The 23365-nt window shown below is 35.7% G+C and overlaps 4 protein-coding genes across 4 annotated transcripts; 2 read left to right on the top strand and 2 right to left on the bottom strand.

Annotated features, from left to right (window-relative positions):
• Window positions 1-678: 678 nt before the first annotated feature.
• On the bottom strand, window positions 679-4975 carry LOC100244876 (uncharacterized). The gene is made up of 10 exons (XM_002275477.4): window positions 4605-4975; window positions 3741-3877; window positions 3492-3665; window positions 3015-3251; window positions 2816-2916; window positions 2662-2734; window positions 2506-2574; window positions 2245-2352; window positions 1682-1807; window positions 679-1101 (listed from the first exon to the last, which is right to left on the bottom strand). Exons 1-10 carry the CDS (start codon window positions 4927-4929, stop codon window positions 907-909), a joined length of 1545 nt encoding a protein of 514 aa, XP_002275513.1. The 5' UTR covers window positions 4930-4975; the 3' UTR covers window positions 679-906.
• Window positions 4976-6294: 1319 nt separating this feature from the next.
• LOC100251716 (3-methyl-2-oxobutanoate hydroxymethyltransferase 1, mitochondrial) lies at window positions 6295-10763 on the top strand. Its single transcript, XM_002276929.3, has 5 exons — window positions 6295-6993; window positions 7740-7946; window positions 8062-8208; window positions 10040-10093; window positions 10189-10763. The coding sequence occupies exons 1-5, from the start codon at window positions 6574-6576 to the stop codon at window positions 10450-10452; spliced, it is 1092 nt and encodes a 363-aa protein (XP_002276965.1). The 5' UTR covers window positions 6295-6573; the 3' UTR covers window positions 10453-10763.
• A 405-nt stretch (window positions 10764-11168) lies between these two features.
• On the top strand, window positions 11169-14299 carry LOC100250006 (pentatricopeptide repeat-containing protein At3g61520, mitochondrial). Its single transcript, XM_002275455.5, has one exon. It carries the CDS (start codon window positions 11579-11581, stop codon window positions 13874-13876), a length of 2298 nt encoding a protein of 765 aa, XP_002275491.1. The 5' UTR covers window positions 11169-11578; the 3' UTR covers window positions 13877-14299.
• Window positions 14300-14744: 445 nt separating this feature from the next.
• Window positions 14745-16334, bottom strand: LOC100256849 (WRKY transcription factor 22). The gene is made up of 3 exons (XM_002276889.4): window positions 15802-16334; window positions 15611-15721; window positions 14745-15511 (listed from the first exon to the last, which is right to left on the bottom strand). Exons 1-3 carry the CDS (start codon window positions 16248-16250, stop codon window positions 15025-15027), a joined length of 1047 nt encoding a protein of 348 aa, XP_002276925.1. The 5' UTR covers window positions 16251-16334; the 3' UTR covers window positions 14745-15024.
• Window positions 16335-23365: the final 7031 nt, after the last annotated feature.

Here is a 23365-nt window from a genome sequence, read left to right on the forward strand (position 1 = left end):
ATAAATTAGTTTTGTACGATACTTTAAAAGATAATTCATTTATTTTAATTTTTTTATACAAAGATTAAATAATTTGAACAACACATATTTTTAATTAATTTTATTTATATTTTATTTTCTTCATTTTTACAAAGCTTAAATAATTTGAAAAACATATATTTTTAACTAATTATATATATGTAAATGCATGAATGTGATGTACCAAAAAATCTACGGTTCCTAACGGAATATTTGGCTTTTTAATTTCAATAGATTTTAAATTTCAATAACGAAAACCAAGGTTTGCTTTATCCGGTATCAAACGAGAGCTACAAGCAAATAGAACAATTCTTGAATGAGGTATTTAACTCCATATATATATTATTTTCTTTATTTTCTTCTAAAATTCAAATTAATATGAGAAAATAATTTTTCTAAACATCAATTTTCTTTCTTTAATACTTTCTAAGAACAAGTATAACTAAAAGAAAGTACTTATAGTTTTCAAACATAAAATACAAAATTTAATTCAAAACAAAATAATTTTTAACAATATATTCATGGAGGCAGTCTATTGATATTGGGCAAAATTTTATCAGCATTTTTTGCCCTTTTTGAGTCTGTGGCAGACTCTATTTTCCACAAAACTTCTTCCTGTTCTTCATTTTTCAGAAGGGGATACAGACAGGAAGATTCATATCCTTCAGAATACAGAATTTCTAATTCAATATTTCAGATTGATCCCATCAAAGAATAAAGTTACAGATGCATTATTTAACAAAAAGTTCTTCATGATATATAAACCTCAATTGGAAAGTCTGAACCCCAAGATAAGTTGAATTACTGTTGCCTTATTACTAGGGAAGGGAAGTTGTGTTGTGTGGGGTGGGCTAAAGCTCAGAAAAACAGAAACAAATGCAATGGAGATCAAAACAGAGGCTTCTTTCCACTTAATATTCCCATCAAATGGTCGAAAACCTGACTGCCTCCATCACGCAGACCGGAATGCATGAATTCATTAGTTATCCACAATCTAATGCCTGCTATCTGAGAAGCTGTTTCCATAACCAGTTTGAAGTTAACATACATATCTTCATAATAAACTGCAGCAGCAACAGGTACCTGCCATGATTGAAAGTAAATAAACCAATAGACACTAAAAGGATTGTCCAGTAAGCTCATGCTGGGCCACATTTCTCAAAGTACCCCTCCGGTTTGGAACCAAGAACAAACACGTCAAATAATCCCTAGGAGCAAGCAGCTTGGAAGCACTTGGAGAGATCCACATGTCTCCCATGGATGTCTCCAAGAATGAATGAGAGATAGTGGGGTTATGTAGAACATTCTAGAGGGTTGTTGAAAACTGTTGTACAAATGAATGGGAGATAGTGGAGATAAACTTACAGAAATCTAGATTTGTAGGAAACATTCAAAGGTTTTAGAGAGTTGCCTTGGCACCTATAAAAAATGGATAACCAAATTCTATATAGATCTAGATTTGTAGGAAACATTCAAGGGTTTTAGACAGCTGCTTTGGTGCCTATAAATATAGGATGGTCTCATTTGACCAAGACATCAAGCACTTGAACTCCCAAAAAGTATTGTAAAGTTTAGGAAAGGTGACTTGGCAACTTCAAGTTGATTAAGTTGTCCATGTTATTATTGAAGTTCAAGAAGTTCAATCTAACATAGAGTCACTCACCTTGTTATTATTCAAGGAGTCAATGTCATACAGTGGAGGCCAATCCTCCTTCTCAGCCAACAGATTAGCTGCATCTTTGAAGGGCCTCAAGGCATGAATTTCCTCAAACATCCATGGGAATATCATCTGTAGAAGCAAACTGAGACTGATGATCCTATGCGATGCATTGAACGACACCAAGACAAATAACTGGCTTGAACAAACTTTATAAACATGTGTAAAAAAAATTAATCTTTAGCAGTTCTTAGGTCATACCCTTGGGTAAAATCAGTATACACAATGAGAGAAACCAAATATTTCTTTTGAGAGAATAGAAAGCTGTCATGCATATTGTGTGTGCATATAAAATTTTATACCTTTTGAAAAATCCAATTTAGAAATTAACATCCATTTTTCAAGAAATGAATGTAATAGAGTGACAAGATGTATGAAGTCACCTAGCAAAACAATATCCATACCATTAAAATATGACTAGTGCATATTTGTAAAACAAGCTACAAGAATGGGAGGATAGAGTCATGGTTCTTTCTTATTTTTAAGCATAATGGACTACTTTTGTATACCTCTCCTGTGAACAGCACAGGACGACCTTCTTTTGCTGCCTTCATTGCATCAAACTTCCCCTCATCTTTAGCCCTGATTCTATGCGCAGACCAGCGTGAGGAAGCACCCTTTAAGTTGAAAGCAATCAAAAAATTAGGTAGTTCCAAGAAAATTATTACACATATATGCGCATATATATATATATGTGTGTGTGTGTGTATAAACAAAAGTATGCAACAAAATTTATCTAGCAAGGTTTTTGGTAAAGTAGAATTTTTTACCTGACAGTATATAGACTCGTGCAGAAGAGCGAAGAGTGGATTTGTATCAAAATCCAAAGACCTCTCATACTGCATAGATGAAAGGATTTGAAGTTGATGTTGATAATGAGATTTAAAAACTCAAATTTTATGGTCAAAGAAAGCAGAAACTCTTACAGCAGTCAAGAAGTAGTAACTGATCTGTTTTTGCGCTCCTGGGATGATTATAGGATCCCAGACCCTCTCAAGCCTATGTTTAGATAGTATAAACAAGCTCAACTTGAAGAATCAAGTACTTAAGAAACAAATTGGTATACAAATAATTCCTTACATATAGTGCAATCGCTCAAAACCGGTACTAGAGCCTAAACAAGAAAGACCAAGAAGCTGCAGACCCCTTGGGGTTAATATGCCCCCAGATGGAAGAGGCACCTTGTAACAAGGGAAAAATTTGTGAGGGTTAGTCTATTTTTTATGAATTGGGAAAATAGAAAAAGAAAAGAAAATCAGAACCGCCTAAATTCCCTCACCCCGCCTCCTTCATGCTCTGCCAAGTGGGTAACAACTTCACGAACAATTTCAATATCCTGAGGAAATCTCTTGTAATACTTTTCATTCTGACGAAAGATCTGTTCAAAGCATACACTATAGACAGTATCAGCAGTGCAGCCACTTCCAATTGGAGGAATTCCCCCAGTTAGAAGGACTTGTTTCAATCCTTTTGGTGCAAAACTCAAATAGGTAACCGCACAAAAACCACCAAAGCTCTGCAAAATAAAAAAGAACAAGCTTTTGGTAAATTTTATGAGTCATATAATTCCAAAGCTTTAATGCAATGCACCACAAGCAAATTATAATGCGGGAATTAGTTGAGAGGCATTCTCATGAAGGAAAAAGGAATAGAAGTCACTTTGCAATCTAAAATTGGTTTCATCGTACAGAACTCAACTCTATACTCCAAAAAGCATGCACATAAACACATCCCAATCACAATAGCAATGTTATACCTGCCCCAAAATTGTCCAAGGTCCAGCATCAGGAACAAGGTGTACTCGAATAAATTCAGCATCATTCACAATATTATCTGCTCGAAAATGTTTTAAGTAGTTCGTCAAATCCTCTGGAGACTTCATTTGCATCATCGATGATGCTGTCAATGGAGTTGATAAACCTGTTCCTCGCTGCAAGAAAAACACATCAGTAATTATCAAATTTCAAACAAAGCCTGTCCCAAGAAAATAAGAATTAAACCATGCCTGATCCAACAACACAACACGATATTCTTCACATGCTTTACTTATCCACCCACTGCCTTCTGTTGGTCGTGGTGATTCAAAACCAGGTCCCCCTTGTAGGTATAGTAGAAATGGCAATGGTTGCTCTTCTTTCCCAACTGTGAAACACAAACCAACTGTATTAATCAAACAGAGACCAAGAACTGCCAATTTACAAGAAAATGTCACACCCAGATTCAATTGGTGATGCTACATTCTCCAATCTCCCAGAATACTCGCTGCTACAAAAATGCCTGATCGTTCTAAAAGACTATACCGCACACACTGAGAAATCCAGAGGATGAATCGCTCTCCTAGCAATTTTTTACACAGTTGTGGGGTTTTGAGCCTTTGATTGTTCTCTATTCTCTATTTTCTCATATCAAACTTGTAGAAAATCTCGACTCAATATGTTCTTTCCCAAAATTTCTCAGCAACCAAACAGACCCTAAATAAAATTCTATATGCAACCAATGCTCCTGATCTTCAAGAAAAATTAAATCACGTGCCATTTAGCAATGCGGCGAAGTCATTTTCCATGCAATTTTCACATAGTTGTAAACTTTTGAGTCTTTGACTGGTCTCTGTTTCCTCTCATATGACTAAAATGAATCTCAGCTCTAATTTTTTTTTCTTTTCTTTTCCTAACTTGCTCGGCAACCAAACAAACCTCGACTGAAATTACAATCTGAGACTATAATACTTCTCGAAAATGAATAAATCATGAACGAATGACCACCCTAACACAAGAAATCCAAGCACTAACCGGCAAAAGTAGTATTAAATCAACAGCAATTAACAGATAACTAGGCTAACTAAGTATGATTAAGGAATCGATTACCATACCAGAAACGACCTCCCGAGCGAAAATAGAGATCTTAGGGCAAGTACTACAATCGAGAGAATAGTCTAGAGGAACAGTGAAGTAATGGTCGCGAAGCCGGAGGTCCGGCACCGAGTACCAGGCTCCAGCAACGTGGTCTGACGACGAACCGCCGGCGGAAGAGTTGGACCCGGCCATTGCGATCACTGCTCCAGCTAGTCTCCGAGAGGAATGGAAGCAGAGGGGCTTGGGGATTGGATTTAGCACAATGGAGTGAGCAGTCGAGGAAATGAAGCGAAGGAGGAGCGGGGGCTTCATCAAGGATTGGAGCGCGTGCATTGAACACATGACGGAGAGAAGGGTGAAATGGTCAATTCAGTGGTGGTCGATGCCCTCTCCAACGTAGATAATATATCTGACGAGGCCCTTATTTTAGATAGAATTTTATTCTATATTTATTTTATTATTTATCAAAGACTTCTCTAAGCTTAAATTATTAAAACTTTTATCAAAAAATATGATTATATATCCTCATATTTATAAATTTACCTTCGTTTTTTGTCTAGAAAAATAACCTACTTTCAAATAAATACCCTTCAATATATTAATTATTTAGGTACGACTTTTAAAGGAAAATATTATTTTTACAATAAAAAAAATGAGGACAACTTCATCCGAAATAAATATTTTTTAAGGTTAAAAAAATGAGAATTAGATTTAAAAAATGGGGATAATTTCACCCTTTTAATCAAATAACCCTCATATCAAAGTTTTCTCGATGTATTTCAATCTAATTTTTAATTTTTTTTTATCGGCCATAAATTATGTCACATTATCAAATGAGCTCTTTTATTAAAAAAAAATTATCATATCCTTGAAACTATAATTTAGTTTAATATCCAAAAATGGGTAGATAATTTAAAATTTTTGAAATGTGAATTATGAAATTTAAGTGGGAATGGTTTGTAGTGATAGTGCAAAAGTATATCATTATGTATTAGTATATCATGAAACAAATGAATGATTGATAATGATTTTCCCCTTAGATTCTATTCATCATAACCCTTTTTTTGGATACTCCTTTGAATCCAATTAGTTATGTCATAAGTTTATCTTACAGCATATGTTAGAAAAGTTGGATTCTATTTCCCATCCGGTTTTCTACAAAAATGACAAAGTTTGGTATGATTCATCAATATGACTTAAATTTAATACATTTTTCACAGGTTTGAGTTGAATATAAATATATTTAAGTCAAATTTATATATATCTATATAATATGTTTAATAAATACATAATTTTAGTTCTTAGACCAATCTGGATAATACAAATTTAATTAGAATTGATCAATTTAATAATTTCATTGAGATCGTATCTTTAAATTATTTAATTTATATTTGACTTATTTTAAATTTGTCACAATTGAGTTATGAACATATTTTACTGAAACATTAATCATATCAATATATGCAAGATTTAAAATCAATTTGATTATTAAATAGGAAATCTTATTATTAAATGAGTTTACTATATGTTATTTATTTAATAATAAAATAGTATTTGAGTTTATATTTTTAATATGATTATTATTTGTGGAGTTTGATTTGATTTATGTAGTAAAATAATATAAAATAAAAAAATAAAAAGAGAGAAAAGAGAAAAGAAAGTTTGGACCGTATATATAAGATATTGGTTCATTATCCAAACTAAGAAAAGGTACAAAATTTCCATAAAAGGAAAAACTTGATAGAATGGTCTTTTTCGGAGGCGTGAATGTGATGATGGCAATTGCTCGTATTATATTATTAAAAACGACAACCGCCGGCGCGTTTTACTTGCAGTAGGTGGAGCAGCCACATTAGGCCACCACCACTTTCTCGTTCGTTCCACTTGCGGTAGGTGGCGCAGCCACATTCCGCCTCCACAACTTTCTCCTCTAAATACTTCTCGCCTCAGCCTCTCTGCCTTGGGGAATTGAACTTACCTGAGAAAATGCTTGTCGCGAGAACTCTAAAGAAGTCCTTGTCCTCGGTAAGCAAGCCATTCTCTCTACACACCCACCTCAAATGGCTGAGCAACTTGCCGGAAAACACTGTATACGGCGGACCGAAGCCGCAAAACCCTAACCAGAGAGTGACACTGAACCACCTGAGGCAGAAGCACAGGAGGGGCGAGCCCTTCACCATGGTCACCGCCTACGACTACCCGTCGGCGGTCCATCTCGACTTGGCCGGCATCGATATTTGCCTCGTGGGTGACTCCGCTTCCATGGTCGTCCACGGCCACGACACCACCCTCCCTATCTCTCTCGAAGAAATGCTCGTCCATTGCCGCGCCGTCGCTCGCGGCGCCAAGAGGCCGCTTCTCGTCGGTGATCTTCCATTTGGGACATATGAGTCTAGTTCAAATCAGGTATTGATGAATTCTGCACATGAAACTGAAGCTATTGTTCTTCATAGGTTTTTTTTTTTTCCATTTTTTGGGTGATCATGGTGTTTAAATTTAATGGATATTGGCTAAAATTTGGTACAAATTTGGGTTTAGATGAGCCTAGAATCCGAGCTATGACAAAAATTCAGGTAAAAACGGCTGCTCTAATCTTTTCTTTTGCTTATAGTTGCTGAAAATTTTGGATTGCTTCTGGTTTAATCTGGACTCCTGAAATTTCCCTTTTGTAAACCATAACGAAGTGTGTGAATGTGATGAAAGGCACATGAAATATATGTTTTTTTGGGAAATCTGTCGATATTTGATTATGGTGTGACCAAGAAGAAATCTGCTGCATACATATCAAATGCCAAAATTGGAACTGAACTGACCTCTAAACTCTTTGGATTTGAATCTCTGTTTGAGACCCTGTTTCCAACCAATGTCTATGTTCATTGGAGTTTTATGGATGAATCATTTGGTTTTCGGGTCTAGAGAGTTGAAGGCAATTGAAGTGACCCTCTTTCACATGTGTACCTCCATTTACAAAATATTCTTGGCATGTTTGCTTTGTAGGTTTTTTTTTTTTTTTTAATGCTTTTGAAGTTAAACAATGTAGTTTGTTCTCACTGTTGAATTTTTTTGATAAGAGGATATTTGGATACCAAATTGGTTGAGTTTGGGTGTAAAAGTTTAATGGTTGGTTATCTCACAGTTTTAATTATGAGCAGGCAGTTGATGCAGCTGTCAGGATCTTGAAGGAAGGCACAATGGATGCCATTAAATTGGAAGGAGGATCACCTTCAAGAATTACAGCAGCAAAATCCATTGTCGAGGCTGGAATTGCTGTAATGGGTCATGTGGGACTTACCCCTCAGGCCATAAGTGTTCTTGGGGGATTTAGGCCTCAAGGGAAAAATATTGCTAGTGCTGTCAAGGTCCTTCTCTTTCCATTTGTATTCTTGGGGGATTTAGGATTCAAAAAAAATATATCGTTAGGTGCTGTCAAGATCTCTCTCTAAAATCCATGTTGAATTGGTTTGATTTGAGCAGGTTGTGGAGACTGCAATGGCTTTACAGGAAGCTGGGTGTTTTGCTGTTGTTCTTGAATGTGTGCCTGCACCTGTGGCTGCTGCAACAACATCAGCCCTTCGAATCCCCACCATTGGCATAGGAGCTGGACCTTTCTGCAGTGGACAGGTTGATTATTCTCTATCTCTCTACTAAGATAAATACCCGTGTTTTTTGTATGTTTTCTTTTGTTGCTAAGAAAAAATATGAAAACCAAGTTGGTCTATTTTACAAGACTTAGTACTACTTAGATTTTGTTACTCCAGATATTGATTTTACTTATGCTTAGACTTGAGTTTTTTCTACGTTAAGAATTTTTCAAAACTAAGAAGTGCCTGCAGAGATAGTGAATCAAAAACTTAGTCAGTTACTCTTTCTTGAATGGTTTGTCCAGTTCTCTGATGAGTCCCCTTTGGTCATTGCAAGAAGATGACAAGTCCCCCTTTCCTCACTATCATAGTTAAATTTTGGAATATGAGGATTCAACAATGTCTCCTGAACATGAAAATATTGGTTTCTTCATAAAACTTGTGATTTTAATTCATTTGATTATCAGCCCCGTCAGCTCCTGAAATGTATTGTTTGGAGTATGCTGTTAGTTCTTGTGAAATCCATTGCAAGTTTATATTAGTTGCTGTGCTTTTCTTTTCTTGTCAATCCCCCAATTTCTAGGAGGAACAACTTCTAATTTAACTTTTATGGGATCACCTGCTGGTTTACTAACATCATGCAATTTTAAATGTCGAGGAGGCTCCTAAAGGATCAAATGCCACACAACACAAGATCAAGTTGGAGCCTGGAGCCAAACCCCCTTTTCTTACTTAGACTGAGGCTGGGTTTAGCAGATGCCAGTGCACCCCCCTGCCCCCTCTAGCATCTATTAGTTAAGGGGGTTTGGTTAAGCTCAGGGTGGTCATAGATCTTGAATCGGGGTTTTTCCAAAAAAGATGGATGCTCTGTGAAGTTGTGGCTCAATCTTTAACATCAAGGACTACCCTGTTATTCCCCCTAGACTGCTAGACTGAATCATACTTTCTGGTCAAAGATGAAGGCTATGTTTGGTTCTCAGAAAATTTGAGGGAAAATACAAGGGAAAGAAAATACAAAGGAAAAATAGAAGGAAAGAAAAAGTGAAGGAAAATAAAAAACGGATTAAAAGTTGATGAGTTATTTTTATTTTTTACTTCAAACTCATTTTATTTATTTTAACTCATTAATATAAAGATTAAATAATTTTAAAATACATAAGTTTTTAATTAGTTTTAATTATATTTGATTTTCTTTTATATTTTTCATAGGACAACCAAACATGAAAAAATCATTTTCCTTTGCATTTTTTTTCTTTCCTTAGTATTTTCCGGGAACCAAACATAACCGAAAGGAAAACTTTAGGACTGTAAGAGAAGAATCCAGTTCCAGTTAATGACCTTTGGCATTTTCCCTCAGTTTTCAGTTTAATGCACTCTTGAGTTTTGTGGTTACTTGATATTCAATTTGCAACCAATAGGACAGAACTAGATATTCAGTATAATGCAGTAGTGAACCTAGAACCTCCCACAAACCCTCCCCAATCGTTTTACCACTTGAATGAGGCCTTGAGGGTACCTTGTTCATATATTCCGAGCAAGACTTTACAAATCAGCTTCCCATTATCAAATGCTGAAACTAGAAGTTGGTCTAATTTTGTCTTCATCTATGGCTGAAGTTGTTACATGTAAAGAAATCCCTTTTTGGTTTCCAATTTTTTTTCATTTTTCTGAAGCTACACATTGAGATTTGAGAGTAGTTTTCTAAATAAACGGTTAACTCGATCTAGGAGGCCATTTTTTGGTGATGTGTGTCTTATGATAGTAATATAAAATCTGAAGATCTTGTCAGCTTGCTTTCTTGCTCTTCTTGGAAAAGTTGCACTCTACTGATCAATTCTTTGACACAAAACTTCCCTTTCAATATACTGCAGGTGCTAGTTTACCATGATCTGCTGGGAATGATGCAACACCCACATCATGCTAAGGTTAATTACACAATTGCTTTTCAAACCATAAATTATCGATATCGATTCTTCTGGGGAATATTTAACCTGAAAAGGTATTGCTTCACCTTCTGCAGGTTACCCCAAAGTTCTGCAAGAGGTATGGACAAGTAGGAGAAGTGATCAATAAAGCTCTTCTGGAATACAAGGAAGAAGTAACAAATGGTTCATTCCCTGGTCCTGCTCATAGCCCATATAAAATCTGTTCTGCCGAAGTCGATGGTTTCTTGAACGAGTTACAGAAGTTGGGCTTGGACAAGGCGGCATCAGCAGCAGCTGAAGCAGCTGAGAAGATCGAGACAAGTGAATCACTGGAGGGAAAGAGCCCGAAAAGTGATTGAAATGGTCAAGCCCAGCAGTTTTGTGCTTTCCCTCCCCTGATCAGAGTACAGTTGGGTTAAAATCTTAATAAGTTGAAGAGCTTTCTTCAGGAGAGATGGTGATGAACATCCTCAGTCCCTGAGACTTTGGGCTCTGAGAAGTTGTTGCAACTTGCAAGGAAAAGGGGAAATGTGTCTTTGAAATTTTCATTTTACTTGTCCTTCATTAAATCCTTAATTTAATTAGGCATGTTAAGCTCTTCTTAAGTTTTAAAATCAGCTAATGAATATCAATCAAATTTAACTTTCCAGCATTTGGATAGTTTTCTTTAGACTTTACACTTTTGGCATGTGGTTTATGCTAAGGAAACTGAATATGTTCAACATTTTCTCTGAAGTTCTTATTACCTCCCAGCGTACTGTGAAGCATTATTAAAATATCTTTGAAATTTATGTTACCTTTTTTATAATATAATTTTTTTAAAAAAATACTTAATATTGAAAATGGTTTTTTTGAGAATTTATTTTGAAAATAATATTGATTTTTAGAACAATTTTCAAATGTTTTTAGGTTTTTTTAGAATATTCATAAAAATGTAAAGAAATATTATGAATTTTTTTATAATATACAGTATTTATATTAAAAAAAATTGAAGATTATTTTTAAAAAATATTTCTAAAAATCTATTAAACTGTTTTTAAAAATCATTTTTACAACTTTAGTCTTTTAACACTTGAAATTCTTATTTGGATTTGCACTCAAACCCCTGGAAGAAGACCTCTAAAATGTAAACAGAAGATCAATCTTCCATCCATTGTGCTTTGGAAATGTTGGCGGTGGCTACTGGAAGTAGAAATGAATATATTTTTGGCAATATATTCCGAGAAAGCTACCGGTTGATCTGTTCCAATATTTCATTGCTTCATAATTTTTATTTTTTTTTCAATTGGACATTTGCAATAGAATTTTCCATTTTCTTTTCCGCTCAGTCTTTTGGAAAGTTTCAAGGGTTCCCTGTTAAGGAGAGGTTTCAAGAATCCATTTTCTTTTCGTCCAAACAGACCCCTACAAGATCAAAACCTCCTCCCTCTTTATCTTGAAACTTTGGAAAAAGACGTGTCTTTTCTCTGCGAAGAAACGGAGAAAATGAGTGCAGCTCTCACGGTGTCATCGAAACAATCAAAGCTCCTTCGTTTCCTTAGACCCCAAACCCCTCCAAACCTCTCCTCCCTCCTCCGCCACCTCTCCGCCGAGCCCGACCACCATCCACCAGCCCCGCCGCCACAAAATGATTCGTCGTCGGTCGTCAACCTTGTTGTAGAACTGCTCCAAACCACCGACAATGACTGGAACGAAGACAAACTCCACCAACTCCTCTTCCCCACTACCAGCCCTCCGCCCCCTCCTCACAATCTCCTCCAAATCACTCGCCTTTTGGGCTCCACCGCCAAAGCTCTCAAATTCTTTAACTGGGTCCAAGCCAATTCGCCATGTCAAGACTCACCATTGCTATCTTTCACACTGGAAGCCGTTTTCGAGCACGCTAGCCGCGAACCTAACTCGCATAATAAGCTATTAGACCTCTTCAAAACGTCTAAGAGCCATAAGATTCCACTCTCTGTCAATGCCGCAACCCTTCTAATTCGATGCTTTGGAAGAGCGCAAATGGTTGATGAATCGTTTCTCGTGTATAATGAACTGTGCCCGTCTCGTAGATTGACGCATATAAGGAATATTTTGATTGATGTGTTATTCCGAAAGGGCCGTGTCGATGATGCTCTCCACCTGCTCGATGAAATGCTACAACCAAAGGCTGAGTTTCCGCCTAATAGCAACACTGGGCATATTGTTTTTAGTGCATTATCGAAGAGGGACAAGGTTGGGAGAGCGGTGGATGAAGAGGAAATTGTTGGGTTGGTGTCAAAATTTGCTGAGCATGAAGTCTTTCCAAATTCTATTTGGTTAACACAATTGATTAGCAGGTTGTGTAGGAGTGGCAGGACTGATCGAGCTTGGGATGTTCTGCATGGGCTGATGAAATTGGGGGGTGTTATGGAAGCTGCTTCTTGCAATGCTCTATTGACAGCGTTGGGGAGGGCTCGGGAGTTCAAGAGGATGAACACCCTTTTGGCAGAGATGAAGGAAATGGATATTCAGCCCAATGTTGTGACTTTTGGGATTCTTATCAATCATCTTTGCAAGTTTCGAAGGGTAGACGAGGCACTGGAGGTGTTTGAGAAGATGAATGGAGGAGAAAGTAACGGGTTTTTGGTTGAACCGGATGTGATCACTTACAACACTCTGATTGATGGACTTTGCAAAGTGGGGAGGCAAGAAGAAGGCTTGGGTTTGGTGGAAAGAATGAGATCACAGCCAAGATGCATGCCTAATACCGTGACATACAATTGCCTGATCGATGGGTACTGCAAAGCCAGCATGATCGAGGCAGCTCGGGAACTTTTTGATCAGATGAACAAGGATGGGGTTCCACCAAATGTGGTCACGCTCAATACCTTGGTTGATGGCATGTGCAAGCATGGGAGAATCAATGGTGCTGTTGAGTTCTTTAATGAAATGCAAGGGAAGGGGCTGAAAGGGAATGCAGTCACTTACACTGCCTTGATTAGAGCTTTTTGTAATGTAAACAATATTGAAAAGGCGATGGAGTTGTTTGATGAAATGTTGGAAGCTGGATGCTCCCCAGATGCAATTGTGTATTACACCTTGATCTCTGGTTTGAGTCAAGCTGGAAAGTTAGATAGAGCAAGCTTTGTTCTGTCAAAGATGAAAGAAGCCGGGTTCTCCCCTGATATTGTGAGCTTCAATGTTCTGATTAATGGGTTCTGCAGGAAGAATAAATTGGATGAAGCTTATGAGATGCTCAAGGAAATGGAAAACGCTGGCATCAAGCCTGATGGTGTCACATACAATACTCTGATTTCCCATTTCAGCAAGACCGGAGATTTTTCAACTGCCCATAGATTGATGAAAAAGATGGTGAAGGAGGGTCTTGTACCAACTGTTGTTACTTATGGAGCACTGATTCATGCATATTGCTTGAATGGCAATCTCGATGAAGCCATGAAAATTTTCAGAGACATGAGTTCTACTTCCAAGGTTCCACCCAACACTGTCATATACAATATCTTGATAAACTCTTTGTGCAGGAAAAACCAAGTAGACCTTGCCCTTTCTCTGATGGATGATATGAAAGTTAAAGGGGTGAAGCCAAATACAAACACATTCAATGCCATGTTCAAAGGCCTTCAGGAGAAGAATTGGTTGAGCAAAGCATTTGAACTGATGGATAGAATGACAGAACATGCTTGTAACCCTGACTACATAACCATGGAGATCCTCACAGAATGGCTTTCTGCAGTTGGTGAAACAGCAAAACTGAAGAGTTTTGTCCAAGGATACGAAGTTTCCGCTTCTGCTGCATAGCCTGCTGTGGCATCTGTGGAAAGGAGAGCATCGGCTTTGGGGAAATGGAAGAAAACAAAGACTACTACAGCTTCTGCATTAATGGCTTCTGGGCTCATTTTGGAATCTCTGTTTGGCTCCACACAGAACATTAATTGAAGGCCTGCAGTGCTCACCGGAGCATTTGTCCGATTGCAAGTTGTTGCATTGTCCTTAGCAGACATGTTTGTGGGATTCCTTCTTTTCCTTCTGAACCAACTTAAACAAAGGGAGATAATCATTTTTTGGGGACAGCATTTTTTCTAAGTTATATTCAACTTTAGAATTTCTCAGGTTTCAAGTTTATGTGATTGAGAACCTGACAATAAGCAATAGATGGATTGTACCAAAACAGTTTGTGCTAAATCAATGTTGAAGTTGAAAAATGCCCGAAAAATTCCTTCACTTTCTGTGGATCTGGTGCTGCATTAATATCTTTCTAGTTATCATCATTTATGGGGTGGAATCGTAAAGGTAGATGAACAATAAGGCTGCATTTATATGGTAAACAAAGATATTGCCCCCTCTGCAGCCCTAAAATGGCTAGAAAAATATCTATTCTTGTTCGTGTTATCCTAATTTTCCCATGTTGGAGTTGGACCTCATGTACCCACAAAAAAATGAGGAGGCAAACGAAAAAAAATTCATTCAAAAAATCATATGGGTTTGTTTGGTGAGAAAAATGAATAATGTCTCTAAAAAGGTTCTTTCAAAATATACCATCACTTGATAATTAATTGTGGGGTTGAACAACATAATTAATAAATGGACTTAAAAACCCTAATAATTGGCGAAAGAAAAGAGGAGAAAAAAAAAAAAAGATGATGATGATGATGATGATGAATGAATATTGGTTAAGAAGCATTTTTATTTACTATGCATCCACAAACAAGGAAAAGCAATGGAAGTCTTTTTTCCTCTACAAGACTCTCTGTAATGGAGGTGAGGTTTACAAAGGCACAAAGCATTTTGGGAGAGATTCTACCAAATGCTTCCAAAACCCATCTCTCTTTCTTTTCTCTCTCTACGCTTTCTCTTTCTCTCTCTAAAAAGACAAAAAGATGGGAAAAGTGAGTATTTAGCAAATGCATCATCACTAGTCAGAATCAAACTAGCTTTTCCGGCAGCCCTCAGATCCCGCCGGCGGCTGTTGCAGCATTGTTGGCCAGCCAAGGAATGGGGAAGCTGGGCGGGAAGTGATCGGGGAAGCAGTCTCCGGTGACTTGTTCGGCGAGTTCCTCCAACCCCATGAAGAAATCGTCGTCCACGGCCGTGTCGGAGAACCCCAGCTCGTCGTCTTCCTCGTCTTCCACCAAATCTTTGCTCTGCACGCTTGTGCTTTGCTGTACAAGCTCATCGTCCGCGGAAGTCGCCGGCGAGGAACATGCGGGTTTGGCCGAGGGTTTTACGGCGTCAGCGGAGGCGGTGGTGGTGGCTGCTGCAGGAGGGGTCACCGGCTTCTGGCGGGTGCTTCCGGCGAGAGAGTTCCTGTGGGTGGGCATAGGGTGGTTGTGCTCTGCTGTGTAGGTGACGATGAACATATCTGGGTCGGATCTGTTTCGCTCCACCTGTTTTCGGGCCAAACACCCCTTTGAACTGCTACATCTGTAATAACCCCTGTTGATCAAACATCAAAAACACTTCATTCAATCTCTAGACCCATGAAAAACCATTGGAAAAAAAGGTTAAAAAATGGTGAAAATCTCAGACACCCACCTTGGATATGGAGAACCTTTGATGGGTTTTTGCCCATACTTTCTCCAAGCCCACATGTCGGAAGACAACCCCTCAGCTGGTATGTGACAAACCTTCTTCATCTGATTCTTTCTGTGAAACACAACTAGTTTAACCAATGGGTATTTGCCAGAATTCTGATCATCAAAACCAAAAATCACTACAAAATTTACCTTCGCTTGGATCTTGGGCTCTGAGAATGCGTAGTGGAGGGCACAGAGCTTGCATGAGAGTGCTTTGAGGGTGGTGGGTCTTGCTTCTGTTGCTGCTGAATTTGGTGGGTTTGATCACTGAATCCTCCTCCTAGAACAGAGAGAGAAGATATGGGTATAGTCCGGGGAGAGATAGGCTGAGATTTGGGGAAGAAGGGTCTGCAAAGATCATGCAATTCCTCCACAAAAGCTTCCCTCCTGGTCTCGAACGGATCTGGAAAGCAGAGAAGATGGCCGTCATGATGATGAGCTTGCTCCACCACATCAAACGGAGAAAAGCAAGAACTCCTATGAAGATCCAAAGCAGCTGCATCACTGGTAGTAGCTGTGGTCGTCGTGGTGGCGGCAGAGGCGACGGTGGCGGTGGCGCAGCCTCTGACCACCGCTTGCAGATCCCAATCTTCCTCCATGAACTCAAAACCCCAAAAGGAGACAAAGCAAAGCGCTGACTTTGGAAGCCAAAATAAAAAGAGAGAGAGAGATTGAGGGGTGGAAATGAGTGGAAATCAATTATTTATACAACTATAGAGAGAAAAAGTCTAGAGATAGAAAGCGCTCCGGAGAGAGAAACAAGCGGTATTGTAGAGCCTTTCCCTCTCTAGATAGTGGTTTTGGGGGTTGACTTCTAAATCAAATGTCAAAGGCCTGGTTTGTAAGGAAGAGGGAAAAAGTCCACACGCTGCGTGTTAAGAGACTCGTGAGTTACCGACAAAAGTAGGGTTTTATTATTAAAAAAGTGGAATCCAGTGGGGGTGGGCGCCCCTATCAAGTTGGTGCCCATTTCAGAAAGTGGGGTAACTATCCAACCACACCACGCGCGCGTCGTGGAGCGTGCCCGCCGCAAAGTGCCACTCTCCCGTGGAGATCCGATGTGGATAACCCACAACCGTCATTAAATCCCTTTTCCTTTGGGCCAAACAAAATATATATATAATAGTAAATTTTTCAAATCTTTAAAAAATAAATCAATAAATAATGAATTTTACATGGCTGAGGATGTGGTGTTTCATGTTATGCAAGCATGATGTGTGATGATGTAAAAGAACAAATATTATTCTTTCTTATTATTTTTTATTATCTTATACGGATGTCACGTTTAAATATACACAAAAGTTTAGACCAAAGTTTTAACTTTATAATAGTAGTCATCACTCCTAAGAGTATTTTATTTTATCTTAATAAAAAATAAATAAAAGAATTTATTTGTCCTATTCTAATTTGCTATCATTTCAACATGATATAGCTTTAGCTGTTGTTTAGCAATAACGTCCTTTGATAATAAGGTAGAGGTTTATAATGCTACATCTCATTATTTAAGTGGTGTAAGATAAGGATGTTAGAATCGTGAGGACTTTAATCAAAGTGGATAATATCGATAAAGAATTTTGACCCGATACCCATCAACATTATAACTCGTATAAAAATTATCGTATTATATATAATATTAGAAGGTAAGATGAATTAGATGATGTCTCTTATGCACTTTTAAATCTTATTATTTTGTATTAAAATCTGGTATGATTTTTTTGTATTTTGATTCCATATATTTGTACTCTCATTTAATGATCTAGATTTCATTGTACAAAATTTACAATATAATTATAATTATTGAATAATTATTATATAATATTTTGGTATATTGATTAGAGAGGAAAAATTAAGGATTTATCCTCAGGACTTCATTTTGAAAATTCTAATTAATTAGAAGAATTTGTTTCATATTTTAAAAATACTTTGTGATTTATATCCTCTTAACTTGTGTAGCGGAAATCTCTATTAATATAAAGAAATATGATTAATTTTAAATTTTTATATAAAATTAATTATAACTATAAAAAAAATTATAATGTTGATTAGAGGAAGAATTAAGGGATTTACTCATTGAAGATATCACTTTATTCTCAATAGTTTTAAATTACAAGTTAATTGGGAGAATTTGTTTTTGGACATTTAAAAAAGAATAGATTTTTACTATTAATAGATATTGAAAAACTTTGGTTGGAATTTAAAAAAAATCATAATTACTAAATAAAATATAATATTAATTAATAGAAATTTTTTTGGGAGAATTATGTTTTGGGGTAGATGGGGGCCCAAATTAACAAAAGGTCCATATAACTCTTTAAATTGAGTTGAAGGATATGAAATAGTAATGGACAAATATACCCTTCAAAAACACATATAAAATATTTTATAAAATTAAGTTAAATAAAATTTTTTCAATAATTTTTTTTCAAAAATATAAAATTAAATAAAAGTATTTAAAAAAAATATTAAATTTAATATTTTAAAAAAATATTAAATTAAATAAAATTATTTTTCAGAAATATTAAATTACATAAAAGTATTTTTTAAAATATTAAATTAAATAAAAAATATTTTTTAAAAATATTAAATTAAATATTTTTTTAAAATAATAAATTAAATAAAAGTATTTTTAAAAAATATTAAATTAAATAAAAATATTTTTTAAAAATATTGAATTACATAAAAGTATTTTTTTAAAATATTAAATTAAATAAAAGGATTTTTCAAAAATATTTTTTTTCTCTCAAAATCAGCAAAGGGCATTTTTGGAAATGCTGGAAGGATAATATCCTTCAACTCAATTTCCATACTTTCATTGGGTCTTGGACTCAATTTGAAGAGTTATATAGACCTTTTGTTAATTTGAGGGTCCATCTACCCCAAAACATAATTCTCCCAATTTTTAAATGGGTGGAGTAAAATCCGGATCATCCATTTTAAACTTTTTCAAATATTTTCCTAGTCACTTTACATTATTTATTTAGGATTTTTTTGTTAATATTTTATAATACTTTATTTCGTCTTGATCCTTCCTAAAAATAAAAATAAAATGAAAAATTTTAAAAGGTATTTTGTTGGTAATAATGAAAGCAATGGGAGATGAAAAATGGCACTTGGAGCCTCATGACTAAAAGCTATCATGCCTTTTTTTTTTTGTAAAAGGATTGAACATTATGGCGATTGATGTTGATAAAACGTGTGAATACGAGTTCTCTACGTCGGGAAGGAATATTCCTTACTTATCATGAGAGGAACTTCATGTGAAAATAATTTTTATTTCTCATGAAAAATTATTTTTATTCTTAAATCGGATTTTAATTATCTTGTCTCAAAATCAATTTATGAGACAAACTTTATAATTTGAATACCGATTTACGAGTCAAACTTCATATAGGACGGATTGAATTTCGACTATATGTCACATCCTAAAACCAATTTTAAAGCATGATGGATTGAATTTGATTATCTGTAATGCTTGAAAACCCATTATGAGGACTTCATAAATAACTGATTGAATTTTAATTATATGTTACGTCCTAAAACCTACTTCAAGGGCGTGATAGATTGAATTCAAGTATCTGTCATGCCCTAAAACTCATTATATGGATGTGACAATTATTTTATACCTTAAATTATTCAAAGTAAAAATCACACAAACATTTATCTCGTAATCAATAGTTTTCATTACTAAATTTTTATCTAAATTATTTTAAAGTTTCCAATTACCTTATAATATTTTAAAACTTTTGAAGTTTTTTTTTTGTTTTTATTTTTATTTTTTTTATCAAGTCATAAGTCAAAAACTCTTTAACCTTTGATATTATTAATTTTTTTTTTATAAAAAAAAACCTTATTTCATTTTGATTTATATAAGATTTGATGAAATATTTATAATATTAATATTATCTTTTAAAAATTATGACGTTACCTCTAATTTGACGTTAATATTTTTTTCTACCAAAAAAAATCCAGATAAACATAAAAGTAAACAATAAAGTTATCAATTCAAACAAGGGAATAGAGAGGTGGAGAAATAGCTTGAAAATGAAGGCGGCGGTGGGCGGCGGTGGACGTTGGGAGGAGGCGAGAGGGTTCACACCGTGGACACCGCGGAAGCGCGTGGGGCGGCTGAAAAAAGCTGAGGTGGCACGACAACTTGCAGATTTTGTGGGGACCACCGGCCTTTATTAAAGAGCCCTCCCCACATCTACCACATCGCGTGCTTCCTGATTTTAATGCCCTTACTAGGATCTTTTGTCTCAGAATCCTATGATCCCCGCATCCGACGGCTCACATTCCTCCCTTCCCACTGCTGCCTCCCATCCACTCACACCCAACTGATGCCCTGCGCGGCAGCACACGCCTGATTCTCCCCTTCCTGTACGTTCGTCACAGGAGGAGTCGAAGTGCAAGCGTGTGGGGTCGTGTCTTATATAGACGTGGATGCGACTCCGATGGGTCGAACCGACCCGGATGTGATGTGTCTGACTTAACCTCAAAACTTTTTTAAAACCGGGCTAATTCCATTCACCTCTTTAAAGTTTTAGTTGGGTACAATTAGTCCTGTTGATTTTAAAAAAATTTAAATGTCTTTTTTTATTTTAAATCAAGAGGAAAATAAGTGAAAATATCAAATAAAAATAATAAATAACGTATTTAATGAAATTTCAAACTAATAAATATTAGATATATTTAACTAAAACCTCGAGGAGGTCAATAAAATAAACCCTAAAAATAATATTCAAACTATTTTCAAATATTGAATAATTTATTCTATTAAGATTTTTCATCATAATTTAAAATTTTAAACTCATATAAAAATTTATTAATTAACTATATATTTATTTACACCGCATTTCTGTATGTAATTTGTTTACTTACTTGTCATATAAATTTTATTTTTATTTTATAAAAAATCTTTGAAAAAATGACCTATTGATATTTTGGTATAATGTAAGAATAATATCGCTGAAAAAACTTTAAATATTAAATTGAGATGGTGAAGTTTGAATTAAAATAAAGAAAAAATGGAAAGGGACATAACATTTTTAAGATGAAAATAGCTCTTAATGGAATGTTATTTTTTGATGTCATGTATGAACAAAATGTCATTATCGTGGAATCTTGAGTATTAATTTTTTATTATTATAACATTATCTAGAAGATTGTATATGTAGTCGCATTTTAAGGTTATTAGAATCGAAAATTATATTTGTAAATGATTTTTAAAGCTGCAATTATATATATAGAGAGATTAAAAAAAAACGAGAGAGAGAGAGAGAAAGAAAGAGAGATGTGTTTTGGTAAAACCTATGAGTATTCAATCAAAATATATAAAAATGATGTATTTTAAATAAACTTAAAATAGATAATATCTACGTGAATTTGGGATGCATTGACTCAATAGGAATTGACTTATGGTGATACAAAGCAACCCGAATGATGGGCTTTAGTTCTACCCATTGTCATGATTATGATAGTGAGTAGTGTTTGGGGTTCATGGTACCTAAACCCATTGAAACGGATGTGGGATCAGCCCATGTGTGAAATTAATTGACCCAAAATTAAAAAAGGGTCCTAAGGTCTAAGGGTGGCCATGATGATGGTGATTGAAGAAGAGGCATATGCCAAAAGTGTAGTATTGGGCCAGCACCACTACAACACCCTCCAGCACCACCACTATGTCCCTTGATACAAATCTGCCTGTCATGCCCTTTCTCTACCTCTTTGCTTTTTGAACTTATTGATAGGGATGCGTGGAAGTCTTGGGCCTGAAACCCCCCCCTGGATGGAATGGATCGGTTGGTAGAGACCCTTTTGTTTGATAACCAACCACCATACAAGACTTTGCTCCAATATCTCATCTACTTGGTCAAACATTTACACCCAAATGAGAGTTATATTTTTTCTGAGCCTCTTTGGTAACCATTTGTTAACTCCAAAATATGTTTGATAAGTTTTTTTATAGAAAACAATTTTTAAAAAATTTGTTATGAAAATAGAATATATTTCAATTTTTTTAGTACGTTGTTTTACTTATTTTATGAGAATTGTTTTAAAAAGTAAGTGTACAACTATAAATAAAAATTGTGTTTTGAAAATGGTTTTCGAAAATGTTGAAAATAAGGTCTTGATTTCTCTTTGTTTCTTTTGGATTTGAGTGCTTGTAGGTTGGGTTCAATGGAGTAGGGTAAGAGCAGGAGTTGATAGATACATGAAAAAGCAGACATCTCCATCCCCTTGGGATAGAACTTGAATTTCAGTGTTTTGGTTGCTATCTCTTCATTCTTTTCTAACTCCCCTTTTCTCTTTAGGGTAGGACTTGATATGAGTGTTTTGGTTGATACCTAGAGATTGGAATTGGATAGGAGTATGAATATGAGTTGATAGATACATGAAAAGTTCATATGAGATAGTAATAATTGACCTGCAAGGGTTGTAATGTTCATGATGAGTAGTTGGACTTACTTACCATGCACTTGTTTCTTGTCGTAGATAGAGAGAGAAAGAAAGGAAGAGAGAGAGATGATGGGAGGGTATGGGCGAAGGACATGCAAGTGATGGATACCTTTGATATTAAAGAAGATAGCAATCCCTAAGCACCCACACCTCCACTCAACCCTCTTTTTCAATCTCTCTTCTCTATACTCCACTTTATAGTGGGAGAAGGAGCCACTGCCACACTACACAATTAGTAGGAGGAGGAGGAGGAGAAGGAGAAGGAGAAGTATAGTAGAGAACTATGTAGAGCATCCCCACCACCATTTGGGGGGCACCACCACGTGTCTAAAGTCAGTAGCAATGCACCTCTTCTGTTTTCTTGTTTTTCTTCTTCCCATTTATGATTTTATGAGCCCTCTTAGTAGTAAACCCCCCACTTACAATTTGGACCCTCATTTGTGCTTCCTCCATCATTAGAGAATATGTTGTGGCCTTTTGTTGTTCCCATCACTCACAAGCTGAGTTGTAGTTGTTTCTTTTAAATCAAATGAGATGGGGTTTAAGGATTTTTTTTATTTTTTTTTACTTTACTGATATCATTTTATTTTTTCATACCTAGATTCTATTTATTTATTTATTTGATTGATTTAATCTCATTCATTCCTATCTAAATTCTCTTTTTTTTTAAAAAAAAAAAAATTATTTAGATTAAAAGTTTGATATGATAAAAAAAATCATGTCATTTTTTTTTATCACTAGGGTTAACGAATAACTAATAAGGCAGGACCACCGTCATAATCTAATGAAATTCAGAAATTTACCACTAATGTAATGCCATTCTTCAAAGTTTCGACTTGGGATTGATTTCTCTTGTTTTTTTTCCACCACTGAAGATGACTTCTTGCCCTCACGTTTTTGTGTTGACTTTTTGCAATAAAACCTTTTGACTTTGACCATAAGAGGTGTACAGATCATAATAGGGCACCACCAAATCATTTGCACCTTCTGGCCGTCCATTTCTTTCATGCTCAGAGCTGGCATTACATGGACTCCACCCTCCCCAAGGCTTAGTGCACATTATCCATTACGATGGTCGAAATCCAAGACCATCAGATGAATGTGATGAAATCTAAATCATTAAACGAATATTCGAATAAATAAAACTAAAACACAAAGCAACAAAGAAAAGCGCTGATATTACCTTTTCAATATGGGTTTCTTTCTTTCAAATATCTACTAAAAAAATATAATTTTTTATCTCAGCGTATAAACCCGA

Source organism: Vitis vinifera, chromosome 15 (assembly GCF_030704535.1).
Source record: "Vitis vinifera cultivar Pinot Noir 40024 chromosome 15, ASM3070453v1".
Lineage (NCBI taxonomy): Eukaryota > Viridiplantae > Streptophyta > Magnoliopsida > Vitales > Vitaceae > Vitis > Vitis vinifera.